Here is a 21498-nt window from a genome sequence, read left to right as displayed (position 1 = left end):
GCGTCTAACAATAGGCCTCCAGCTAACAAGACATGTGTTTTTGCCACCGATCTTATTTGGACAAGCGCGTTAAGCTTTAATATTGACTAATGCTGAGTTGCTGGCAGCCTTGGATGCAGCTGTCCTAAAAGCTACCCTGATCGGCACAGAAAATAAGCTTTTGTTGATACTACTCAGCTTTCTATCTGATTCACAAGTCTCAGCCTCGTTCAAATTGCAGTGGCCAATCAACCAAGAAGCAGGCTAGGAGTGTTGCGACAACTAGGGACGCGGCGGGCCGCCCCTCAGCGCTAGCCCTGCCCCCTGGCTGCGCGTTTCACACGGAGGTTTGTTGGACTTCTTAGTTGGCATTGAAGCAATCACGGCCACCAAAGTCACGGCCATCCAACTTTGCACAATATTGAGGGGCGAGTGATCCCCAAAACGGAGGCGACTTGGACTGGAGTAAAATTCCATATCCATCCGCTCTCCATTTTGAAGCAAACGGACCTTCAAATGGAGAGCCAGTGTTACCTGCGGTCACCGATGCTAACACCTCATCACACAGCATAGCATAGCTGCGACGGATTGCCTACCATAGATTGTGGCCCGAGGTCTGTGAATTACATCTGCTATCGCGGCTTGAATTGTGAATACTTCCACTGACCACTAAACTGCCTTAATGCCACTATGGGAATGATGGACTGACGGGAAGGCAGATTCCAATACTGCTATGGTGGGCAACCACAGCCTCGCTGCCGTGCCTCCTCCCCTCACCGGGAGACATTCGGGCGGCCATTGGCTAAATCATGTTGCAATACGTTTGTGATGGCTGAGGAATGCCTTGTTGGTCTCGTCGTAAATCATACGGCGATCACGGTCAGTTTCTTGCCTATTCCACGACCCTAGATTGCCTCCCGGCGGAAGGCATTGCGTCGTTTCTGAAAAATTCTTATGCTTGTTGCTTGTCGTTGATCAGAAATTGAAAGTTTTGAGAGGGCAAGCACCAACTGGAAGTGGTATGTCTATGTCGACCTAGGAGCTGAAACATTATGGCCCCCCCAGGACTCGACGCGCACCAGGTCGGTTGGATATGTGCCTTGCCTATTGAGGTCGCCGCAGCCAAGCAGATGCTCGATGAGGATTTCGGGATCTTGGATGAGCAAGACAGCACAGATACGAACTCATACACCTTAGGTCGGGTCGGCAGACACTATGTTAGTGGCTAAGGAGTAAATCTGACTTTTGGGGTGGTGCATCATATTTGTCCAGGTCATTGATCAGTGAATGTGAAGTTCAGCCCAATCGTTTGGGTCTCCATCTCAGCAGCTGTTTTCTCAAGACCCGGGTTCCCTAGGGAACTTCTTCTTTGGCCAACCGCGAAGTTCCTGCCTCGTCACGAATACACAGTGTATGGCATATCCCCCTTCTATTCGGAAGGTGAGCCGGGCATCAAGAACCTGGCAAAGGTAATGCCTCCCTTCGTTTTTACTTTTAGTCCATCGTCATCTCTTTTTTGTCCCTCGGCATCAGTGCTCCTAGCATTAGTATGAGATCCAGCTTTGGATAAGTACTCCTAACATAAGTGCTACTAACATCAGTACCGCTAGCATCAGTACTCCTAGCATAGAAGCTCATTATGTAGTCCCATTTAAGTACCGGAGCCTGCTATCTCTGCAATGCTACACGAAAACTGCAAGCTGGGACGGGGTAATGTCTACAATACGGAGGAAGAGGATAATTGACTAAAAGAGCTCAACGTCGCAGGTCGTTGTCTCATGGAGCTGCTTCTCAAATTCCTTTCCAAAAAGCCTTCCAACGCCAAGTCGCTCATATCTTCGCCCGTGTATTTTCCTCACAAAGAGAACGTTGAATACTCGATGCCAAAGAGTAAGATAGCCAAGACCATAGCCACCAGGGACCCTAGGGGCTGTCGAAATATGTAGGGCACACATCTCGCGCCCTCCCTCAAATAATGCGTCGGCTTGGTAGTCAATGTCTTCAACTGAAGCCCAACCAGCTATCTCGGTCGGCCGGAGAGTAGATGAAACAGCCCTCCAGGTAGACGTATTCGACTTTTTCTGATAGCCTGACGTTGCAGAGATAATTTCAGCATCATGTTCGCTGTGCAAGCGGCCCCTTACTAAAACCTGTATAATCTTGGCCTTCATGTGAAGAGACACGAAACAGTTATCAACATCAAACAATTTCGGAGGGGAGTGTACGAGTTCTTCAGTCGAATTCATCAAAAATTCCATAGAGAAGGTGCCACCTTCAGATGTTCCCAATGCAGTCAATTCGGCTTCAGGTTTGACGCGAGACTTCCGCTTTCCGTCCAACAGCACATCGTGTAAAATAGACGTCCAAGACCGAGGCTTCTGTCTTTCGTCCCACTCCACAGCGCATAAAATGGATGTCCATGACCAACTTGGAAAACCAGGGATGCGTTGAAGCTTGTTACCAGAAGATTGACATTCCCATAGTAAGCCATGGTGCAGGTCAGGCAACCAAAGTCCCGAGACGAACTCCAGGCCGGATCGCACCGTCGAGGCTATATTGCCTCGTCTCAGTCCTTTACTCATCAACGCTGTTTTAAATTCTTTGGAAATACCCGCGAGGGCCACGACACGGTCCGTATCTGGCTTGGTCAAGGACAAAGCTGAATAGGCCGCAATTATGCGATACCAAATGGGGTCAATGCTGGCATCGTCCAATGAAAAAGAATGCTTTACCGCCGGCTGATTATCTGCCAGTTTGTCGTCTGAAGACCGTGTTTGGGAGACTTCACCGCGGTCATTATGAGGTCGCTGTTCGGCACATTCCCAAAAGACACCTGCTGGAGTGAAATACACTATCCTTCGACTGAGAAGCCATTCCTGGAAGACCCATCCTCGGGAAAGAAGTTCGCTGTCCTGGATAAATGATATATATTGCTTATCTACTTCCCAGTTGTATGAGTAGATGTAGAAGTGGCCATGGCGGCAGCCGTCTTTATCAGAGTACGGAAGACGTGCAATTCGAGGCGTATTAGCTATTGTTGGAGGAAACAGGCCAAGCTCCTTTGTTGCAGACGTAGCGGCAACTGTAAACAGGGAGTACTGGTAGTAGCCAGCCATTTTGGTAGCCTCACGTTGCCAATCCGCACCCTCATCTCCTCTCTGAATAATGCACAAGGAGTCTATCCAGACATATCTGACGTCAAGGCGGCGGGCAAGTTCTAGTACGTCGAGAAATACTTTTGGAAGTCTCCTCCACCAGGTGCTGTCCTTTCGTTTCCTACGATTGATATTCGAAACTGTCGTGGAACAATGTGCAGTCGCTGACGTCCACCGGTGAGAGATGGTGACGTATTTGCCTAACTTGGAGCTTGTTTCTGTCAGCCAAAACCCTCTCTCTCCTACCTCCATACACCTGGTTGGTAAAGGCGCCTTTTGAGCATCGATAACTCGTTTGCCTGACATGGTCCGGCAGCATTTGGGATGTGCAAGACAGATCTTCAGCCAATTTTGAATCATATCTACCGAGTCTTCTGACTGGTCATTTCTGCCAATGTATCGTCCCCGAATATCTCCGCTCCTGGCAGCTTGGCTATCTGAAAGAGCAATGACGCGTTCATATTAGTTCTGGTAGCCCTCCAAATCTCGAATACTCTGCCGCACTTACTTGGATCCGCGGCGATGTGAAATTCCAGTAACGGATATGTGCCATGAGGTAGTTTCGGCCCGTGGAACTCGTTAACGTCCTCAGGAGCCAGAGCTGCCTTCATCGTGTACACTCCAAGCCCAGACCCGCAGCTCTCGATGTCTTGCGGCGGTGGGCCGCTGTTCACTCCCAGACTAAGATGAATCCACCAGGTTTGTTCCCAATTGGGTGTAAGCTGTCGTGGTGAAGTCCGCAGTTTGGCTTTGAAGGCACCGACAAGTAGAGAGCAGAATGGACACCCCTTAGAAGCAGCCTCCTCTGCGTTGCAGAATTTGTATCCTCGAAGGCCGTACGGGTCGCTGTCGAAGCTGTACAGGTCGAACTTGTTGCACGTATTGCAGGAATCCCCAAATCTCAATTGCCTCAAGGCGTTCATGGGATATCCAGATTCCGTCGAGTCTTGGTCCATCGCTGAGTTGCAATAATAAAACAGAAATAATCAAGGTATCCTAAAGCTCTTGATATTTCAGATGCGATTCTTGGGTAACAAAGTCAAGTCATAACATAACACCAAGCCCTCCCCTCTAAGCCCTCTCAGCCCCAGGCGAGGCTACTTGAACGGCTGACTCAAGACACAGCTCTGGCCCAAAATAGGCAGGTCATTGCTGATCTTCGGTCAATGCTCGCTTCCACAAATCTATTTGAAAGCTGTAACTTCCCAGGCAACCATTCATCCGATGGAGTTCACTACCACATACAAGTGAACTTGCACCACTTCAGCTCCAACACATGTGAGTTGCCAAAGAACAAGAAAACATTTCATTTATGGCCAGCTTTCGCGATAGCTGCGGAACCAAGCTGAAGGGGCTCGGAAAGCCAAATGAGAAAGTTCGTCGCTATGCTCGTTGGATAGTATTCGTTCGAGTCCCGGTTGCTTTTTTCAGTGCCGCAGCTAGCGGTAAGCATGTGACGGAGGAGGCACATCGTCGACAGGTTGCCCTTCATTGGGTTGCTGTGCTACTCAGTATCACAGATTGGGTTCCGTACTTCCTCTATACTGTCGACAGGTGGCCGCACTTACGGGGGGTGCGGCAATGGCTGATGATGCAACTGTTCTGGGCAACTCCAGCAATAGCCATTGGCTCAATCTCGTTCCATGTCGCATGGGTGTATCTGGCGACGGTAGACCGACCTGACTTCTTATCCGGGCCAGGTGCAGCGATGTTTGCCTTGTGGCTCCTGGGATGCACCACTGCTGAGCAATTACTGATTACGTTGGGATGGTTATACTACACATTCCTTCCTGGGATCAGATCGCGAACGCCATATGAACCTGTATTGAATGTCGTCAATCCCGTCCACGTCCCAATTGACACTGAGGTTGATAATACAGACGTTTCAGAACGCGGAGGTCAACTAGCGAGACTATATCGGTCGCAACAATCCCCTGACAACAATGATCGGCAGTCTTTGACCTATGTTATCCAAGAAAGAAGAGAGCTGGTCTCGGAACATGTGGACATCGTCATGCCAGTAAGAGAACACTCAGAAAGTATAGTTCGTAGTAGTGTTGCTAACAGATGCTTGGAAAGACAGGTCAAACGAATATGGCGCATCTGAGCCCTACTCTCGTCTTCTGGAGTACGAAGCTGAAGCCTAAAACCGTTGCATTCAATCTGAGTTTTCTGGGAATAGTCTCCATCGTTCATATTTATCTTCAAGTGTCTCAATACCGTGAAGCCAGAAATTCCAGTGAACCTTTCAATATGTGAGTTGACTTGACCAATATTGAGCGAGAACTTGTCAAGTGAGCCGTTACTAACAAAAGAGAGTCCACCACCCAGGTCTTACGTCTTACATCTCTTGGTTCCTCCTCTGTGGGTGAGCTTCATTATTACAACATGCATTCTTGTCAAAATGAGAGTGTCTTTTCAAAAGCAACTGATTGGACTAGTTACCCCAGCTATCCTTATGTGCGCCTTATTCTTCGTAATTTTGGCAATGTGGATCGTGGACTATGCAAGACCTTCATCTTTAAGAAACAGTCTATTTAGAGATCAACTTGTATATATTGTGATTAACGTGCTTACTCTACTCTCTATGTCGGTGCTGTTAGTTATAGGTTGCATAGCCGTAAGGTGGCTCTATGGAATGCGCACTGGCTAAGCTATCGCAAATCGGGGGGGTAGAGTAAGACACGTATACTGTGTCTGGAAGTGGACTGGATTGGGCTGACGGGCGGCGGGACGATCTGAACAACATATTGAGGTAATAGTCAAATGGCTCGCCAAGATGCTTCTTGAAGCGGGGAAGGCAGAAGAAGACGACCAGGGTAAGATGCCGGAGAACACTCTGTCTCCTACAGACATTACCTAAGAATTGCGAGTTTTTGCAAAGAGAACAGGCAAAGAAGAGAACTAGGAGACATACAACGACTGGTGTTCGCTGGTCCCGTCCCGGCACTTTGCCAACTTGACTCTGAGAGAGCTGACGGGATTCCAACGTCTCCATCTGGTTGGCAAGAAAAAGGGTGGCAATGGCTGTCACCTGCAGAGACGAGCGGCGGAGGTTTTCTTCCAGCCTTGTGTCAGTGAGGCCCTGCCTCCGCCTTTCCCACGTCATATTGCATGACTCCCCCTTCCTCGACCGCTGTGCTATCTCGCTCAGCAACTCAGCTTCAACCCAGGTATTCTTCGTTTCATGTATAAAACGGCGTGTGCGGTGGTATGAACTTTGTGAAGCTAGCAGAGCGTTTAAATGGAACGGAGAACAGAACTGTGAGCTTCGAGTTTCTTCTGATGCTGGATCCGGTTGTCTTGTTATGAGTAGTTACAGAGTCTGAACTATTTTTCTGCTCTACCTGAGACACTGGCCACTGATGGCTTGCCACATCACCACCCAGTCTTCGTCCTGACCTCTCGCTTTTCGAGCCTCCCGACTTCTAGCGGACTCACTCGCTTGGTTCTTTTTTTTCCCGCCTTGCCTCAGAACTGCGAGACTATCACATAGACGCAGGCAAGACAGAGCTGCAAGTACGGAACATTGCCGACATGGCCGGAGCCAGCAGCTGTGTCCAGGTGAGCAGGGAGACGCGGCTGCATGTGACCCACAAGGACCCTTAGTTAATGTTACATCAATTCAGCCGTAGCGTAGGCTGACTTTAGAACGAGGCTCGGTTTAGTACAGGCAAGGATTACTACATTTCTTGCGACTAGATTAGTGTAAACTTTATACTGGTACTGACGACCTTAAAGCAAAGCAAGAAGCAACTGGATAAAGACTAGACCCCTAACCTAAAAAATTAGTGTTATTTTATCGCTAGAAGTACTCTAACTTATTAAGTTAATATCGCGCTCTAATATATGTTAAGATGCTCTGATAATTTATGCAGGCTGTGACCTTCTATGAGGTAGTTGTGCAGCACAAGCATCTAGTCTTTAGTCTAACCGCAGTTTGCTGCACATTATATGCTAACAGCCTCACTTAGACTCTAGCTAATATTAAATTGCCCTGGAGCCTTAACCCCTATATCCGCTTGCCGTGCTGCATAGCTCTTGCCCTAGAGCCTAGGCTAGGCATCAGCCTATAACGTACAGCAGTAATCCGTTGTCTAAACGGTTATGGATAAACCAGATAATTCTCCACAAGTTGCCTTTTCTTTGAATTCTTTAAGAATAATCCGCTTAAGAAGGCTATACAGATTGCTAGTACTAGGGTTATAGGCTTTTACTATTCTTAGCCTTATAGAGGTTATAGCTACTCTTTTGCGGCAGGCAACTAATAGAATTAAAAAGAAGACACTTCTAAATGCTAACCTTATTATAATTTGCTAGTAACATTTAAAAACGCATTAATAATAGGAGGTATATAATTTAGATAGTAAGAGCTCCTAGTTATAGAGTTAAATTAGATAAAGTTAAAGGTTATCTATAGTATATAATAGTATAATTATATATCTTCTTAAATTCTCCCTATACTAAATAAAAATTAGAATAAAGGTGTGCTAGTATAAGCGTAAATAAGTACTAACTAATCTTCTACTTGCCTTTCCTTTCTTGTGTCTATAGTTAGCTATTATATATCTTAGGAAAAGTAATTTGCTATACTCTATAGCATTATTAAGACATATAAGGGTTTTCTAGTCTGCCCTATTAATCTTTATTTTCTTTAGCAAGATAAGGTGCCTCTAGAATATTTAATAAATTATCTAAGAGCCTTACTTTACTAATTTTAGTAAAGTATAGACTAATATCTATTTAAGAAGATTATCTTTAAAAGGGCATTACTTTTCCTTATAAATAAGTTGCTAAGCTGCCTAATAAGAGCCTAATATAAACTAAACCCTTTTAACTAGCCTTCTTATTTTTTATCTAAATTTTAAGTACTATTAATGTAAGGTGCGCGAGCGCACAGACCCCGCTTTGCTACCACTCACGTGTCAACACATAATTGCTGCCATTTAGCCAGCACCTCGCACATCTAGATGTGCGAGGGCAAGCTTAAGTCTTGAATACAACGTACCCTCTTGCTGCTACCTAGCTTTATCTTCTAATACGCTGTGCACGTTACAATTAATATGCATATTTCTATCTTAGTACTTACCCTTTATGCCTCTAGCTTAGGCGTACAGGCCGCTAAATTACTTGTAAAGCAAGGCTAAATTACTAAGAATATTAGCCTAGATAAGAGTAGTATTAATGGTAATTAGCAAGTTAATAATAGTTACCTTAGACTTAACTCTACTGCCTCTTATCTAGAACTTACCTGTTCTAATGGGGATTATTATGCTTAAGCCTATTCTTAGTGCTGCCCTATAGTCTATTGCCCACTAGGATATCCCTACTGTGGAACTAATAGACGCTATTATAATAGGTAAAAGTTAATATATTATATTAGCGTTATTTAATTCTAATAATAATATAGGCCTTAAGCAACTAGTAGCTCTTACTACTATTTATTTACAAATAAATAAAACTTAGTAGTTTTTAATTTTAAAGTAAAAGAGAAGTTAAAACAAGCAGAATTATTTTAGTTTTATATTAGACTAATCTGCTAGTTTTGCTCTTAATTAGATAGAATAATCTAGGGATTAGTTTCTAATATAGCTTATATATTATAAATACAAGCTATAATAATAAGTACTGTTAGACTATATTAGGCATAAAAGGGAGATCTATAATTCTAAATCTATAAAGACTGTTATTCTAGCTTATTAGAAATAAACCGTAATTAATGTGAATAAAAGTAGAATATCGCCCTTCTAAGTTAACACAGTCAGGCGTTCTAGCAGCTAAATCGAGTTCTATTTGTGAGATGTCTCCGCAAACTTGCAAATAACCGCAGGGTGGCTTACTGAGGCTTGGATACCGCTCAGGTTAGTACCCAGACCACAATAACTCTTTCAAGAATGAAAACTAGGTCCGTCACGACTAATATTTCGGCTTAGTCTTTAATATCTAATGCCTATATGACACTGGGGCACTGATACTGTATAGCATTGACAAGGCAGTACAGCTATTGTAGTTGGTGATATTAGTGTCTATGTTTCCGTGCCCGAGTAGCAACCCGCAAATGATGTGGTCCCCACTCGCAGCAGCTAGATGTAGTGGTGTGTCCCCGGTGTAACTGTACCGACAGTTCACATCTATATTATTACATAGCAGGAGTAGCCTGACCGCAGCTTCGTTATGCTGTCGTACAGCCTGTGTAAGTGCCGTGCTTCCTCCGCCATCTTTAGCGTTGACATTGATATCGCTAAAGTCCATAAGCAGACCGAGTATTTCGTTGTAACCTTGTCGCTCACTGAACGCATTCACTGCAATATGGAGTGCAGTTTGGCCGTCAGGATCTTTGTGATGACGGTCGACTTGATCAGAATCCCAGAGGACTTTGAAAGTCGCTAGATTTACCGCCTTGATCGCAAGCAAGAGCGGTGTCAAACCCCCATAATCACAGTGGTTCGGGTTGACTCTTTTTGAATTCAGCAATAATTGAACAAGTTCTGCATTGCCGGTTTCTGCAGCGTATGACAACGTTGTCTTGCCGAGTGACCCCTGCCTATCGATGTCAATCTTATCTGACTTCATAAGCAACCTTACAACCTCGCTGACCTCAACACAGCACTGAACGGCAAAAGAGAAAGCAGTGTCTCCATCGCCGTTTGCCACATTCGGCTGAACCTTGTCGGATGTAAGAAGCAGATCGACCACAGCTGTGCTCCGAATCAACTGCCCAGTGAATGGCGGCCCTCCCAGAGGCATCTAGGGTGTTGGCGTCAACTGATTCCGAATCCAGGAGTAGCTTGACTATCTCTGCATGGCCTTTTCGACTCGCTTGCGTTAGTGGGGTACAGCGCCCAGTCGTTAACCGATTTATGCGAACCGTCGAGTCTGAATCGGCCGCTAGTAGTCCAATTTCGCCCTTGGCGCCTGCTATAATACACTTTTCCCATTCCCACTGTGTCACCTTTTTGCGAGGAGGCAGTGGCGATGATGATACCTTCCACGTCGTTTGGGCCTTGTTTGTTTCCACATAGTCATAATGCTCGCCCACTACGGGTATGCGATCACTCCAAGGTGGTATAGTGTACTCGTGGATTGTCTCCAAGCGTTCCGTGTTGGTCTTTGCCATCGTTATGGCGATTTTCTGCATTGGCGACACAAAACGTCGTTTAGCTTTGTATTTCGATCTTGTCAGTGGATGTGTCTGCGGAAGTGTGCAAACGTTGACCCAGAGCCTTGTTGCTGCTTGAGTGTGTCGCTCCTGCACTGTTTGAATACTGGCCTCTGCTTCGGCCACTGCTGTGGCCACTTTGCTGAACGATGGGGAATACACAGTACACACTCCCAGCTTATTTTATTAGTCTTAAAACGGTGACACATCGATTCCCACCAGCAACCACAAACACCATACGCCACTGCAGGCTGCCATGTGCGCCAACAGTTGTGTGAATGCTGAATGCACGGAAATCTCCAGCACGCGAGTATGGATGACAGTAGATCTCACCTGTGAAGGAAAGCCTCCGTCTAAGTGGTGACATATCGGCACGCTCGCAAGGACTATATATATGTGTATACTCGCGAGCACAACTGCTCCATAACTCCACCACGACGAATTAATCCAAGGTTCGCTCCGTCCCAACCGAACAACCCCTGATACGCTCAATGGAGCCTAAAGAGATCTACGACCAAGTTAACAGGCGGTACGGCTCAATCGCCAAGAGCAGCACCGGCCAGTACGAGCACACAGTCGCGAAGGCTTTTGGATACACAGAAGAAGAGCTTGCTGGCATTCCTGAGGGTGCGAATCTGGGATTGAGTTGCGGTAACCCAATCGCACTTGCAGCGCTGAGAGAGGCGTGTGTGTCCACACCCTGCGTCGTACCATTTTACTGACCGTCAAAAGGGCGAAACTGTTGTCGATTTTGGAACTGGCGCTGGGTTCGATGTGTTTACTGCTGTAAGGAGAGTTGGACCTACAGGCAGGGCCATCGGAGTTGACATGAACAAGGTGCATGCACACAATATCTCAGCCTGCAAATAGAGTCGAATGTCCGTCTAATAGAGCGTAATAGGACATGGTCGACAAGGCGAATGCGAACAAAGCTCGCACCAAGGCCTCAAACGTCCAGTTCATCGGGAGGTTTAGATGACGTTGCCAATAACGAATCTGGAGGGGCATGAAGGCACTTTCGGTTACGTGCCTAGACCAGGTCACTGTGGTTGGCTTGCTGGTTACCTGGCCTTTGAGACAGGCTAGAGCTCTTTGTGGTCTGTGTCTAAAATAGTTAGCTTGTGACTTTGTGATAATGAGTCTTCCAGCTTCTTGCAGAAAGGCAAGGCAGACTTTAGTACACTTAGTTGTGTGGAGGCGGAATAAGCTGATCTGTAGCGTACGTTTAAGAGAATATCCCATGTAGGCTGTAGCAGAGTGAACATGCCATACATGCGGCTTTAAAATTGTAGGTATAGCAGGCAGACTTTATTACGCAATCATGATGGCAAGGTAGCTTATGGCAAAGTCTATTATATTTGTGTCTGATGTATCCCTATTAGAGCTTATAATATAAGTGAGCGTGTAAGGTGTATCTTGGTATATATAAGCGCCTGATACCCCTATTTTAAAATGGAAGGGATTGTGTTCCATAATGTATGATGTCCCATCCCCTAGTTTCTTTTTGTTTTGGCAATCCTCTAAAATAAATCCTTCGATTAATATGTCTTTTCCATTCTATCTCCTATGCGACCTGCTATCTAGCCTTAAAAGAATCCAAGCGAGGAATTCTAGTGCTAAGACAATCCAGGAAGCTACCACCTAAAGCCTTATTTCTTGGTTTAACACACACAAATTTATTATCCCACGTTAAGGCCTAGAAGCTGTGGTATTTCTGTCTTGCCTTTTCCTAGAACGCAGACTAGATTAAGTCTTTAGGTTGTTAAAAAGACAGCTTAAATGTATTATCTAGCAGGCTTAATGTCTTGGGATATCCTAATTAAAAGAGTTATAAAGATAGCAAATTAGTAATAACCCTAATTTTACAACGTATGCTGAGAGTCTAATAGCTATTATAGACTATAAACACAAAGGAAGTCCCAGAATGTTGCTAGGCAAACTTAATAATATTCTTAATTAGATTGCAGCTCTATCTCTATTCTCTGTAATAGATATCTAACAGCTAATTTATTAAAATTATAGCCTATTAACTAGAGTAAGCGATATTCTTCTAATTACATTCTAAAAGTTACAGAGCAGTAAGGTTAAATAGCTAATCTATATGTTATTAAAGGACTCTAGTCTAGTTTGTATCCTAGAAGAACTAGTAATAACTAGATTCTACTCTCTTCTATATTATCTTCTCTGCTTTTAGAATTTAATTCCTAGGGCTATAAAATAACTAGAAGAAGTAAACCTTTCGCAAGTTCTTACTATTTCTGCTAAATATTCTAGCGATAACTTAAGTAAAGTGTTTAGGCCGCAAGTTAGAGTTATAATTAGGCGCTTAGACTATAAAAAAGCAAGAAGCATTAAATACTATTACCTATTAGCTAGTTTAAGACAAATAAGTATAGAGCGGAAATATAATAGTAAATACTATTAGGTCTATATAGACCTTAATAACCCTTAAAACTACCTTAAGATATTTTTAAAGAGTGGCAGAGACTTAACCTAAGATTATATTAGACTGCACAGCGCAATACAAGACAGTCTCCTACTTAGTATAGCAGACTGTAGGATTAAGAAATAATATATTCTTAAAGGTAAGCTACTAGTGTATAATAACGCGTGTGGGAGAATTAAGCTATTCCACAAGATTTAAAAACACGTTAGACAGTTAGAATTTCCGCTTAAAGCAGCTTAAGATTACCCTATAGAAGCAAATAAACACCTTATAATTATATTCTATGATATTCTTTTGCTTAATAATAGAGTCTACGCTCTAGAGGCATATAATAAGAGGAGAAAGTAACTATAATCTCTGGTTTATTAGATCCTAGAGCGTATAGCAATTAGATATCGCAAAGTAATAGCGTTCTCTTTAAGCAATGCAGCTAAATAACTCGCTAAAGCTTTTATAATAGCTATTATATAATAGTAGGAAGGCTTAGTACTAAAGGGTTATAATAATCCTTATATATCTTATAATTGCACTAAATTAGCTATTAAACTTAAGAAGAACTATATTACTAGCCTTAGAGACTCTATAGACTTTATCCTTATTAGCGGAAATTATAGCGCTAAAGATAAATAAAAGATTAGGATTAGCAAACTCTAGTAGACCTTATTCTATATTAGATACGTAGATAATAAGGATAAAATACGCTACTTTAATGTGAAACTAAGATTTTACATTATTAATATTATTAATAGATACAGCATTTCTAAGCACTATATAGTGCATCTTAATCGCCATAGATATATCTTAGAAATATCTTATGCCGCGTCTACGCCTTATTTTAATGTGGTCCTAGATCCCAGTTATAACTTACGTCCAAAAATATTATTTATATAGCTGTTTATTATAGAACTTATGGGAGCTAGTTTTAACAAACCGTTAAATATAGGGTATTATACTCTACGGTTTTCTTGCCTGGTAAAGGTTTATGATGATTGCTTATTTAAGGAGACTACAGGTTTTAAAGAATTATAGGACATAGCGCGGCAATATTTAGAGATACCCAGTAATTTAGAAAGGGAAGAGAGTATCTGGATAAAACGATTGCAAGCTTGTAGCTAGTTGGTGGAGACCCCACAAGGACTTGTTGGAAGGGGGAAGTGCTAAGTTACAGACAATGGTTTGGTTAACTCGTTGAAACAAAACTTTAACCCAGCTGATTCTTGGCCATGTAACATTCAACGTCGGAAAGCGGACTATTAGCAGCCATGCGATTTGTTCGAACAAGGCTTCAGAGACAGGCTTGACATAGCCGCTAGTGGAGCATTAATGTTGATGTTTGCCTTCTACTTGTGATGGTATAGCACATGTGATTGTTGAGTGAGGAAATAAGGCGCATCTAAATAACTTATGAAACGGTACCAACGATTATGAATGACTGCAATCTCATACGTTAGAGTGGCAAGAGTCAACAGCAGGGAATGGCCAGAAATATAGGGTTTGATTCGAGATACTATCTGATGCTATGTTGAATAACTACTCTATAGTTCCCACTTCAAATACACTAGCAACCCATGTAATTATCCAAGCTCCAATCGCAATGAAGCCCCCGATATCATGTAGTAGTCAAACACCACAGCTACGCTACAACATGAGCCCGTAAATCGACTATAATCTTCGAGCCTTGATTAATATTAGTTTCCATTGCTCCGTTGGTAAACCTGCCGCTAAATGTTTCAGACCAAAATCATAGCGCTGAAAACAAGTTGGCTTGACGGGTGGGACATGTAATTTGAAGTCTTACTTACTTGGACATTTATGGGGTGCAGTTCTGTCCCTGAGCCTGAACGGAGAGATCGATCACATTTCCGTTCGGCCCGGTAATCTTCTGCTGACCACCGCCGCAGTTGCCAGCATTTGTGCAGCATTTATTCAGCACGGCGGAAATAGCCCCATTGATTTGAGTGCCAGAAATGGTAACAACAGTATTCGGAGCTCGGTTGACAATACAGATCTGGGCATTGCCTTGATGAAATAGCGATGCCGATCTGGGTTGCAGACTCAAGCTACCGAAATTTTCCCTACAGTCAGGTCAGAAATACGTCTCACAAAGGTGCCATGTGATCGTGATGTTGTACTGCACATTGTTGACGGTGAAACTGCCACCGCCGCCGCAGCTCTGGGCGTTGGTCAATGAAGCAACGCCTAGCAGTAGAGAAATAGACGCCTGATTCAACATCTTGTAGTTAAAGACTGTTATAATGTGCTGGGCTATGTTGGAAATCTTCCTAGAGGCTCGATGATGGGGACTCCAAGAAGCAACCGAGAGAGGATATTGCTCTGATTTATATATCCGCTCAGATTTCGTTCATGTATCGTCCGCCTCGGTTAGTCTATTGCGCCGTTGGATACCAGAATAATGGTCAACTAGAACTATTTTCCGCTGTAGATTTCTCCATCTCTTAGTGCTGGTTTGAGAACTGCCTAAGATTAGGTCTTGTAAGGCCCGAGTGGAGTCAAGGTGGTCCGATGCTGCATCTGTTCTTCCGTCACGCATGCCTTGGCAGATGTTGAAAGACAAAAGTACCAACCGTATATCCGAGTTGACTGCAGACAGGGTATTCAAAGAGCATTAGAGTCTGGAGAGAGTTGGTACTCAGCCACCATCCGGCGACCGGGCAATTGAAGTCCCATCAATCTCACTACATTGGGCGGAGTAATGGCAACGAGTTTTGTCCGATGTGAGACACCGGCATGCAAGAAAACGGAGGCAGCTCACGTAACTTACGACCGACGCTAAATTCTAACACGAACGTTACAATCCTTGATTATTAGCTTGCCATTACAATACGACTGGCATTGTTCTCACGGGACTTAAATTTGCATAGATTGGCGTTGTCATTCACAAGTGTCACGTAGCACTTTCTGCTGATGGGGTAATTGCATATGCCCCATCTCTTCCTACAACCCAAAAAAAGGCGCAAATAATAGCTTGCATTGCCTAAAAGCATGCTGAAGTACTCCAAGGGTTTCCTCTGTACATTCTGATCATACTGACAGATTCTGTGCGGGAATAATAGACTAAATCGCGGGGATATGCTCTGCAAAAAATTCAGCGTAGCCGCATGTCTCGCAGGTTTCCAACAGCAGCCGGAGGCTGTTGCTATGCCCAAAACTTACCAAGTTCATATTAAGTAGGACTAACCCATTTTTGGCGCCTTTACAGGGATGTTACTTGCAGCGAGTTCCAGCTTTTGTAACGAGCGACGAAAGCTGCTCGACCCTTCGTAGTCATTAAGTAGTTACTAGAAAGGTCGTTTATGTCGCATATCTTCCTAGGAAGCCGAGTCCTGAACTTACGGACTGTACATTACCGACCAAAGTACTTTGAAGTACATCTCGATACTTATCCACCGGACAAGCAAGGAATCCATTTGGCAAACGCTAGCGTCGGTTTCTGCGTGGTGTTTGAATGAGCCTTTTCCGGCTTTGAGCGAGTGCTCTCGAAGTGTGCTGAAAGGTAAGCCGCGTTTCGCCCTTGGTTGGTATTGGGCATTACCCGTCCTGCTCGATGCGGTCCAAGTAAGTTGTAGCTGGAAAGTTGCTAAGCCATCCTCGCGGACGCACTTGAGGATGGCATTTTCAATCGGCAATCCCTCGAAACTTGTGTTGGTAGGCTGCGTAGGTCTTCTAGTAAACGGGCTGCCGTCTCTGATGCTTTTGTTCTGTTTCGTCAAAACATCTATCTGATCTTGTGACAGTCCAGTCTTCTGGTGCACACTATGCTGCCTGGGAGAAGCACAACCTTCAGGTTTGCGCCGCTTCCCGGGTGGCAAAGAACTTGTGTCTTTGCGGATCACCAATCCTTCTCCGCCGTATTGTCTCTTGACTGGCGAAGGGCGAAGGTTGTAGCCACTCCCAGGGGTGCGGTGACCGTACAGTTGACTCTGAAGATTGTCGCCGGGCGCGTCAAGTTGACTCGCTATGTTGTCCACGTTGATGGTTGCCCGGCGATTCTCCTCCTGTCTCTGACCACTCGACGAGCTTGGATAAACAGTGAATGGGGAGCCATCACGCGATGATTGTTGCTGGTTACCGTCAACCGAGTCTTCTGGATCAAGGGCTCTATTAGTGTGTTCCGCCCTAGATACTTGGGTAGATGCGGATCGAATCATTTCGCCGAGGTTGGTGTCACTTCGTGGTGTGGTACGACCCCGTGGCTGTGGTCTGTGTCACCGATATGGCTGGGAATGCAGTGATTCGACGACACCATGCTCGGATTTTGCGGTCTCGGAGGACAGGATGATTTAATCATACACGCAGGAGCGGTATCAGAATGCGTATGTTGATGATGCCGGCCTTCATCACCTTGATATTGTGAAGGTGCGGTTTCTTCAAAGAGACGCTGACCGGGGGCGGGCTCCACAGAAATCATTTGCCTTGGAGAGCACGACGAAGAGCTCATGCCCGCATCATGTTGATCTCTGGTTGAAAAAGCCAACTCGATAGAGTCATCGACAAACTTTGTTGGTTCGCTGACCTTGGTTGGGTGCCAACAGGGCTGCTTGAAAGAGGAGCCGCTTCTGTGGGCAAGTTTGGGTAGTGTGAATCAGATATTCCTCGTTTGCCACGTGCGAAAAGCTCTTGTGTCGAAACCCCTTGCCGCGAGCCAGCCATGGCTGTACCACTCGGCCAGGTTTGCAACTGTTTACCGATGCTTTCCGTGCGAGCAGGGTGGTCATCAATTCCATTCCATCAATTTGACAGCGCAATTGAGTTACGTTGACTGCTTTCTCAGCATTTTGCTAATGGAGTTAAAAAAGTTGATCAATGTCACGAGCAAATTGAGTTAATTTTATCAAGTTAAAGACGTTAAATCATCCACCGCCTGTCCAGGGACACACCGTGTAAGCACACGGCCGCCTAACTTCTTTCCTCCTCACCATCCCATATTATACTGTCCACAACCTCTTCCGACACGTCAACTAACGCGTCGGCCGCTTCAATTAGCCCATTCCGCACCCAGGATCTCAATGTCTGCGTAATCCCAATTGTGCTGGCTTCCAATCGAGTCCGTAGAGGTAACATTATTTGTCCAGTAACGCTGAACAGTCTTTCACACTCTGCCGACATGGGAGGGGTAGAAAGGAGGTCGAGGGCCATTCGTGACAGCCGCGGATAATCATCTCGTCTCTCCCACCAATATTGGAGGGGGCCGGTGACCAGTGCATCGTTTTTGGCATCAGGGTTCGAGAGCCAGTGGTCATACTCGTCGCGATCTGCGTTTAGGGAGCCTTGAGATGAAGTTCTGCCTGGCAATGTCGACGTCCTATAAGCCCGATGTTTCCCTGCTTTGACAGAACTGTAGAGTGCGGAGCAGACAAGGAAAGTCCTTCACATAAGAACTCGTTTGGCGGGTAAATAATTTCGGGTATTGAATAACACCAGTATCTCTCATGATTTCACAAGAAGCGCCATATTTAAACTGTATATGTTACTATAGGATTCTAATTTTAAAGTTTCTGCTTCATTAATTAATTCCGTTATCCCAGTCACAAGTCGGCTTAAATGACAAAGCCCTAGGGTAAAAGGTGTAGGGTAAGTTACATTAAAAGCGTACCCTGCGGCGCAATCGTACGCTTGTAACGATCGGCTTATTAACAAGGTCAAGTAAGGCAATCAATAGTTGTTCTGTCGCTTAGGGTAGGTAACTTAGGTTGTGCGTGAATAAGACCTTCACAGGCTATTAAACAGCAAGCTTGGATTATTAGGAGTTTATCCCAATTAATTGTGAATTAAATGCTTAGATTAATCACTAAAGATCTAGACTAACTAGATATCTTAATAATGACTGTCCTATATATACTTGTCCTATCTCTTTATTAATCCCTTAGAGCGCTCTAGAGCGTCTAACGCTCCTAGCGTTCTAACTCGCTTGGATTACCAAGGTGATCCTAGCGCTCCTATCCGTCACGTGCCTAGTCACGTGGTGCCTCTGCTGACGGTTCCTTAAGCGCCTGGTTATCCGCCCCTACTGGGCTGCCTTGCAGCTGTAGCTCCCCGTCTCTTGGAGTCGTAGTTGGTTTGTAACAACGCTATACGTAGGCGGCTTTCGTCGACTTAGCTACTGCTAACATGGGCCCCTGTAGGCAAAACAGTCACCCCTGTTTAAGGCAAAGACTGGGGCCTCGGCAGGGCTTCGACTAGGTATTTAAGAGGCATCCGCGGGATTCATGTCGGGCACTTCAGTTCGTCGTACCTGTCAAGAGCCCGCTGGGGAAAAGCGGACTCAGCAGATGCTTGATAGCAGATGCTTGATAGCGGATGGAGATATCGAGGTACATGTTCAAAACATCGCACGGGTAAGGTGGCCCATTTTACCCCGATATGCTGCCCAAAAGCGAGAAGTTTTGTGGGAATGGAACATGCAGGCAGGAACCAGGGTTAGGGGGGAACCTGATTGATCTTTGACACACCCTGACCGGGAAACCTTACGCGCGCCTGGGGTTTAGGAGCTGGAATGGTGGTTTGCTCAGCCAGTTTTAGGTGTTCAGATGCAGTGAGATCAGAGAGTGGATTTGATACGGTTTGTCACAAGATCACCACCCACAGTGGATACATACCTGCAAGCTGACGATCCAGCTGCACTTTCTGCACATCCCGGGTGGCTCAACGTGGTAGGGGAGCCAGAAGTTGCGGTCGTATATGAACTGACTAACTTACAGGGGCCCTGTCTAGTGCGCAAGGAGAGCTCGGCAGGACCCCCCAACATGCTACCGGGAGCGAGTTGCTCTCTCACGCAGAGTCAGAGGGTTGTGCTGGTGTGGCTGTGGCCCCATAGAATGATCTAGCACCACTGTGCTCGTCCAATTACCCTTGCCAAACGGTGCGCTTCTACGGCTTCCTTTTGTGTATAACAGAAACAGATCATCTCCCGTTCCAACTTGATCTTTATTGCTTAATACTAAATCGAATTTACAACGGTACTCACATTTGCAATGAGTAAATATCCGATCATGCGCGAAAGGAGGAAGCTGACTTAAAATGCTTGCGTTTTATGTCGAGCGAAAAGAATAAAGTGTGACGGCGTTTGGCCCTGCTTAGTTTGTGTTGGGCGGGACATTGCCTGCCAATATGTAGAGCGGCAATAGGAGCCAAAGAGAAACCTGGTATCGGAAGCCTAGCGACTACAAAGCCAAGTCCAGAGGAGTGACCGCGTCTTGTCCGAACTTGCCAACACATCACACGCTCTACAAATCGTTTAATGGCTCCACGATGGACGATCGGTTGACGATATATACCAGGATCTAGTAACTTATGTCGATACAGCAGAAGCTGACGAGCAACAGACAGACCGCCCGTTCTATAGCACGTCTAGCATTGGATGCCAGAACCAGAGTACCACAGGAAATAGACCATGGGCTTCAGCAGCTCGCCTTAGTTAGAACCAAACGATTAGTCCTGATGCTGATTTGCGTTCGTCGATTTCGGACCTAATTTGTGCGTTTGATGCCGCGATTAGACCGAGTGAGCTAACTTCCGTCTTCCCCCTCAACACAGGTGAGCACATAAGTCCCCTACACGCTGAAGAGATCAGTGGCAATGATACTACGACTGCTCTCAGCGCACTCCCGGCGAACCATACGCTACAAGTAGGGACGCGGACAGAAGAACCAGATTGGTACTGGGTATCGATGAAACTCCCCGCCAAAGCTCCGTACATGATGGGTATAACTTTCAGTGGGATTCAGGTCCCCATGTCTAGGGTTATTTAGGAAACCATATTCGTATCGATCGTAAGCAGCTCTTTAGAAGGGTTCGGAGATGCTTCGTGTAATATTGCTGTAATGGTTGATGCCAGATGTGCCGAAAGTAGTAAAATTGCAAGATGTTGACTTGGTGTGAGACATGTGCCCAAGACATTTTTAGGCAGATGAGTCACTACCTGGTGGCACAGGCCGTGCCACTAGGTATATATATGTATGAGAGCTGTCAGCCAGAATTGAATAGAACAAGTTCAATCGCAACACTGGGGGTTACCAGCGACAAGGCTGAAGACAAAGGCGAGAGTGCAAGCCGAGCCACCATCGGGCTCAGCCCGTTACACATACCCAGGCTTCGGAATCGATCGATATCGATCGACGATCAAATTGATCAAAACTAGTCCTCATTATCCATATCTATGTTGATCCTGCCTGCCAGTTGAAGAACTTGCCTCCAATTGTCCCCTTCAAGGAGACTAGGAGGAAGAGTGGGTTGATAAATACCGCCTTACTCCACGAACGAAGGCACTGAGCCATGGCCACAATATGCCGTCGTAGGCGAGATCTGGATGGCGTTAGCATTCCTATCAATAATAGGAGACTAACCCGGTCCTCTTCTAGAAGAGTTAGCGGCATAATCATGATGCAAATTCCACCGCGTGGAGCTGGAAGTTTGGAACTGCCTGAAAGACGACTCAGACTTGAACGCCGTACTAAAATCTCACACGACTACAGGCTGCCAGTGATCGGAATGGTCTAAGCAGTCCATCAGACCAGTTAGACCAACAAGACCACTAAGACTAACCCGTTTAGGAAATATCCCTCTAAGTGTATTGAAGTCCCTACCAAGAGTGAGGCTAAGGTAGTACAGGAAAGGAAAGGAAATATACTTTTATACTATTCATTGATCCTATCGTTGTCATTCTCACTATCCTCGCTTTCATTATCATCCTTAACGTGGACGGTGGGGATTTCAGCCACCCGAATTGCTAGCCGCATCTA

At 45.3% G+C, this 21498-nt stretch overlaps 8 protein-coding genes across 8 annotated transcripts; 3 read left to right on the top strand and 5 right to left on the bottom strand.

Moving 5' to 3' along the window:
• Positions 1-1724: 1724 nt before the first annotated feature.
• On the bottom strand, positions 1725-4090 carry VFPPC_10905 (transcription factor Zn, C2H2; the record flags this gene model as incomplete). The annotated part of the gene is made up of 2 exons (XM_018289200.1): positions 1725-3571; positions 3643-4090. 2 exons carry the CDS (start codon positions 4088-4090, stop codon positions 1725-1727), a joined length of 2295 nt encoding a protein of 764 aa, XP_018136789.1.
• Positions 4091-4446: 356 nt separating this feature from the next.
• On the top strand, positions 4447-5241 carry VFPPC_10904 (hypothetical protein; the record flags this gene model as incomplete). The annotated part of the gene is made up of 1 exon (XM_018289199.1): positions 4447-5241. One exon carries the CDS (start codon positions 4447-4449, stop codon positions 5239-5241), a length of 795 nt encoding a protein of 264 aa, XP_018136788.1.
• A 4018-nt stretch (positions 5242-9259) lies between these two features.
• Positions 9260-10251, bottom strand: VFPPC_10903 (ankyrin repeats (many copies) domain-containing protein; the record flags this gene model as incomplete). The annotated part of the gene is made up of 3 exons (XM_018289198.1): positions 9260-9265; positions 9321-9881; positions 10003-10251. 3 exons carry the CDS (start codon positions 10249-10251, stop codon positions 9260-9262), a joined length of 816 nt encoding a protein of 271 aa, XP_018136787.1.
• A 533-nt stretch (positions 10252-10784) lies between these two features.
• Positions 10785-11083, top strand: VFPPC_18344 (hypothetical protein; the record flags this gene model as incomplete). The annotated part of the gene is made up of 2 exons (XM_022429968.1): positions 10785-10978; positions 11026-11083. The coding sequence occupies 2 exons, from the start codon at positions 10785-10787 to the stop codon at positions 11081-11083; spliced, it is 252 nt and encodes an 83-aa protein (XP_022285024.1).
• Positions 11084-14549: 3466 nt separating this feature from the next.
• VFPPC_14846 (hypothetical protein) lies at positions 14550-14972 on the bottom strand (the record flags this gene model as incomplete). The annotated part of the gene is made up of 2 exons (XM_018292614.1): positions 14550-14814; positions 14872-14972. The coding sequence occupies 2 exons, from the start codon at positions 14970-14972 to the stop codon at positions 14550-14552; spliced, it is 366 nt and encodes a 121-aa protein (XP_018136786.1).
• Positions 14973-16089: 1117 nt separating this feature from the next.
• On the bottom strand, positions 16090-16908 carry VFPPC_10901 (hypothetical protein; the record flags this gene model as incomplete). The annotated part of the gene is made up of 1 exon (XM_018289197.1): positions 16090-16908. One exon carries the CDS (start codon positions 16906-16908, stop codon positions 16090-16092), a length of 819 nt encoding a protein of 272 aa, XP_018136785.1.
• Positions 16909-17656: 748 nt separating this feature from the next.
• On the bottom strand, positions 17657-18211 carry VFPPC_10900 (hypothetical protein; the record flags this gene model as incomplete). Its single annotated transcript, XM_018289196.1, has 2 exons — positions 17657-18125; positions 18207-18211. The coding sequence occupies 2 exons, from the start codon at positions 18209-18211 to the stop codon at positions 17657-17659; spliced, it is 474 nt and encodes a 157-aa protein (XP_018136784.1).
• A 755-nt stretch (positions 18212-18966) lies between these two features.
• On the top strand, positions 18967-19197 carry VFPPC_16938 (hypothetical protein; the record flags this gene model as incomplete). Its single annotated transcript, XM_018294690.1, has 1 exon — positions 18967-19197. One exon carries the CDS (start codon positions 18967-18969, stop codon positions 19195-19197), a length of 231 nt encoding a protein of 76 aa, XP_018136783.1.
• Between the last annotated feature and the right edge of the window lie 2301 nt (positions 19198-21498).

This window comes from Pochonia chlamydosporia (assembly GCF_001653235.2).
Source record: "Pochonia chlamydosporia 170 chromosome Unknown PCv3seq00014, whole genome shotgun sequence".
NCBI lineage: Eukaryota > Fungi > Ascomycota > Sordariomycetes > Hypocreales > Clavicipitaceae > Pochonia > Pochonia chlamydosporia.
The sequence above is the reverse complement of the archived record's forward strand: the minus strand, read 5'-3'. Positions and strand labels throughout refer to the sequence as shown.